Source organism: Colobus angolensis, unplaced genomic scaffold (genome assembly GCF_000951035.1).
Source record: "Colobus angolensis palliatus isolate OR3802 unplaced genomic scaffold, Cang.pa_1.0 Scaffold166, whole genome shotgun sequence".
In the NCBI taxonomy this organism is placed as follows: Eukaryota; Metazoa; Chordata; class Mammalia; order Primates; family Cercopithecidae; genus Colobus; species Colobus angolensis.
In genome coordinates this window covers 1,578,113-1,580,292 of record NW_012114777.1, presented here as the reverse complement: position 1 = coordinate 1,580,292, position 2,180 = coordinate 1,578,113, and the positions used below count along the sequence as shown (strand labels likewise).

At 37.9% G+C, this 2,180-nt stretch overlaps 1 protein-coding gene across 1 annotated transcript in view; it reads right to left on the bottom strand.

Annotated features, from left to right (window-relative positions):
- The window catches only part of LOC105508710 (ankyrin repeat domain-containing protein 18B-like), a 67,368-nt gene that overhangs the window by 54,070 nt on the left and 11,118 nt on the right, over positions 1–2,180 (bottom strand). Inside the window, exons 4-5 of the mRNA XM_011937617.1 lie at positions 1,806–1,920; positions 1,470–1,643 (exon numbers count right to left, since the gene is read on the bottom strand). Coding sequence (XP_011793007.1) covers positions 1,470–1,643; positions 1,806–1,920 — 289 coding nt within the window. The remainder of the gene's footprint in view (positions 1–1,469; positions 1,644–1,805; positions 1,921–2,180) is intronic.

Here is a 2,180-nt window from a genome sequence, read left to right as displayed (position 1 = left end):
GAGATCCAGGCCATCCTGGCTAACACGGTGAAACCCTGTCTCTACTAAAAATACAAAAAATTAGCCAGGTGTGGTGGCGGGCACCTGTAGTCCCAGTTACTTGGGAGGCTGAGGCAGGAGAATGGCGTGAACCTGGGAGGCGGAGCTTGCATTGAGGGGAGATCATGCCACTGCACTCCAGCCTGGGCAACAGGGTGGGGCTCCGTCTCAAAACAAACAAACAAAAATTACTGTTTCTCAGGCTGAACTCAAACTCCTGGGCTGAAGCAATCCTCCCACCTCAGCCTCCTGAGTAGTTGGGACTACAGGTACATGCCATTGTGTATGACTTCAAGAAAATATTATTAACCATACATGTTCAGAACTTATTAGATCTATTACATCAAAAACCTCAGGGGAAAGCCTACACTTGTAGATTTTTAACAAAATTTCCCCAGGTCACTGTAAAGCACAATTCTAGCTAAGAATTACTGCAGCAATCACTTCCGTTTCATCTCTCACCCACACGGCCAGTATCCTTTATCAGTTGGGATGTGGCCAGAAAGAGAAGAGTATGAGATAGAGTTTTTTATTAAAACTCCAGTTAATTTTCCTGGGTGTGGGTATAACAGGGACAAGTAAACTCAAAATCCCAGTTGATTTTGCTAGTTATAAGTTCCTTATCTCCCACCTTCCCACCAAGATATTCTAGATTTGAGAGTTTAGACTCTTATCAAAGTGACTGTTTTTGCCAGGATAGGTAATAAGTCAGTTACTAATTTGTTCCATCCTTTGCTGAAGTGTTTCTCACCTCATCACCATCTATTCACTGCCAATCTGGTTTCCTCAGAGTCCTCTAAAAATTAATCTTCATGCAAGTTTCAATCACTCTGTTTACCAAACCAAAAATGATTACCCCAAAGCTGAAGAGCACTTTGCCTCAATACATAAATGGAAAAACAACAAACTAAAAAACAAAACCTCTTCTTGGCATTTTCCCTCATTACCTAATTTCCAAGTGACCTGCATGTTTTTGATTGCCCCCCTTTTCCCTTCCCATTTTTCCCTCTTAAACCTTACCAATGAAAGATACATCCTTTTTTTTAGAAAACTGTCAGCAGCAGCAAGATTTCCATTTATTGTAAGTTGCTTTAGTTTTGAGTTTTAAGATAAAACCTGTTTCCAGGGTAATTTTTTTCCTGTGATTTTTTAAGTACTAATTAGAAAAAAAATATACAGCTGGGGTAGTAAACAAATATTTGAAAAGAAGTTTTACCTTAACAAATTCACAAATACGTCCCATAAGTGCACTAAAAAAGCTGTGCTCTCTAATGGTTCTTTAAAAGTATCAATATTTAAAATAAAATTTTAGACAATTATTTCAAAATATTTTTATTCAGAAACACTTGAGTTCCAAATATGAAAAACTGACTCTTAACTATGTCAATGTTAAAACAAACATTTTGAAAAGAAAGTTGATTGATTTATACCTCATTTAGTGCTTCAATATTTGCATGGTGAGAAAGCAGTTTTTCTGCCAGTGAAGTCCCCTTGTTATACACAGCATAATGGAGGGCAGTGTTGCCATAGATATCCTTAATGTTTGGATTGGCGCCATGTTCCAGGAGAATAATTGCACAAGCCTCTTCCTGGCATTGTACGGCCTATTCATGTTAGATAAAAAATTACACTATAAATTCTAAGAATTCAAAATACGTATTCCACAGGTTTCACCAACTAGTTATATTTAAATGAGATAAATTCATTTTAACTCTATGTATTTAAATCAAATCCATTTCATGCTGAAAGAGTTGGCTACTATATACCTTCATTAACGGTGTTCTGTTAAGTCTGTCACAGATGTCGATCTGGCAAATTCTGCTCAGCAAGAGAGTGACCACTTCCACATGGCCATGGGCACAGGCCAAATGTAGAACGGTCCTAGGAGAGTGAGAGGAGATTTCAGGAAATTGTAGTGCAATATCTCAAAACCTACAATGGTTCATGTAACTGTAAACATTGAATGGCAGTTATTCCTCTGCCTTCAAAACAAATAATTTTCTTTTGACGAAAGTACAATATTTATTAGCTCTTACTGCTCCCTATGCCTATTTGGATGGAATGAGCTTGGTGCTTGGATTCAGTTCAACTAGGGCTTGAGTTCTACTTTGTACTCGGTCACATACCAGCTATTGCTTAAC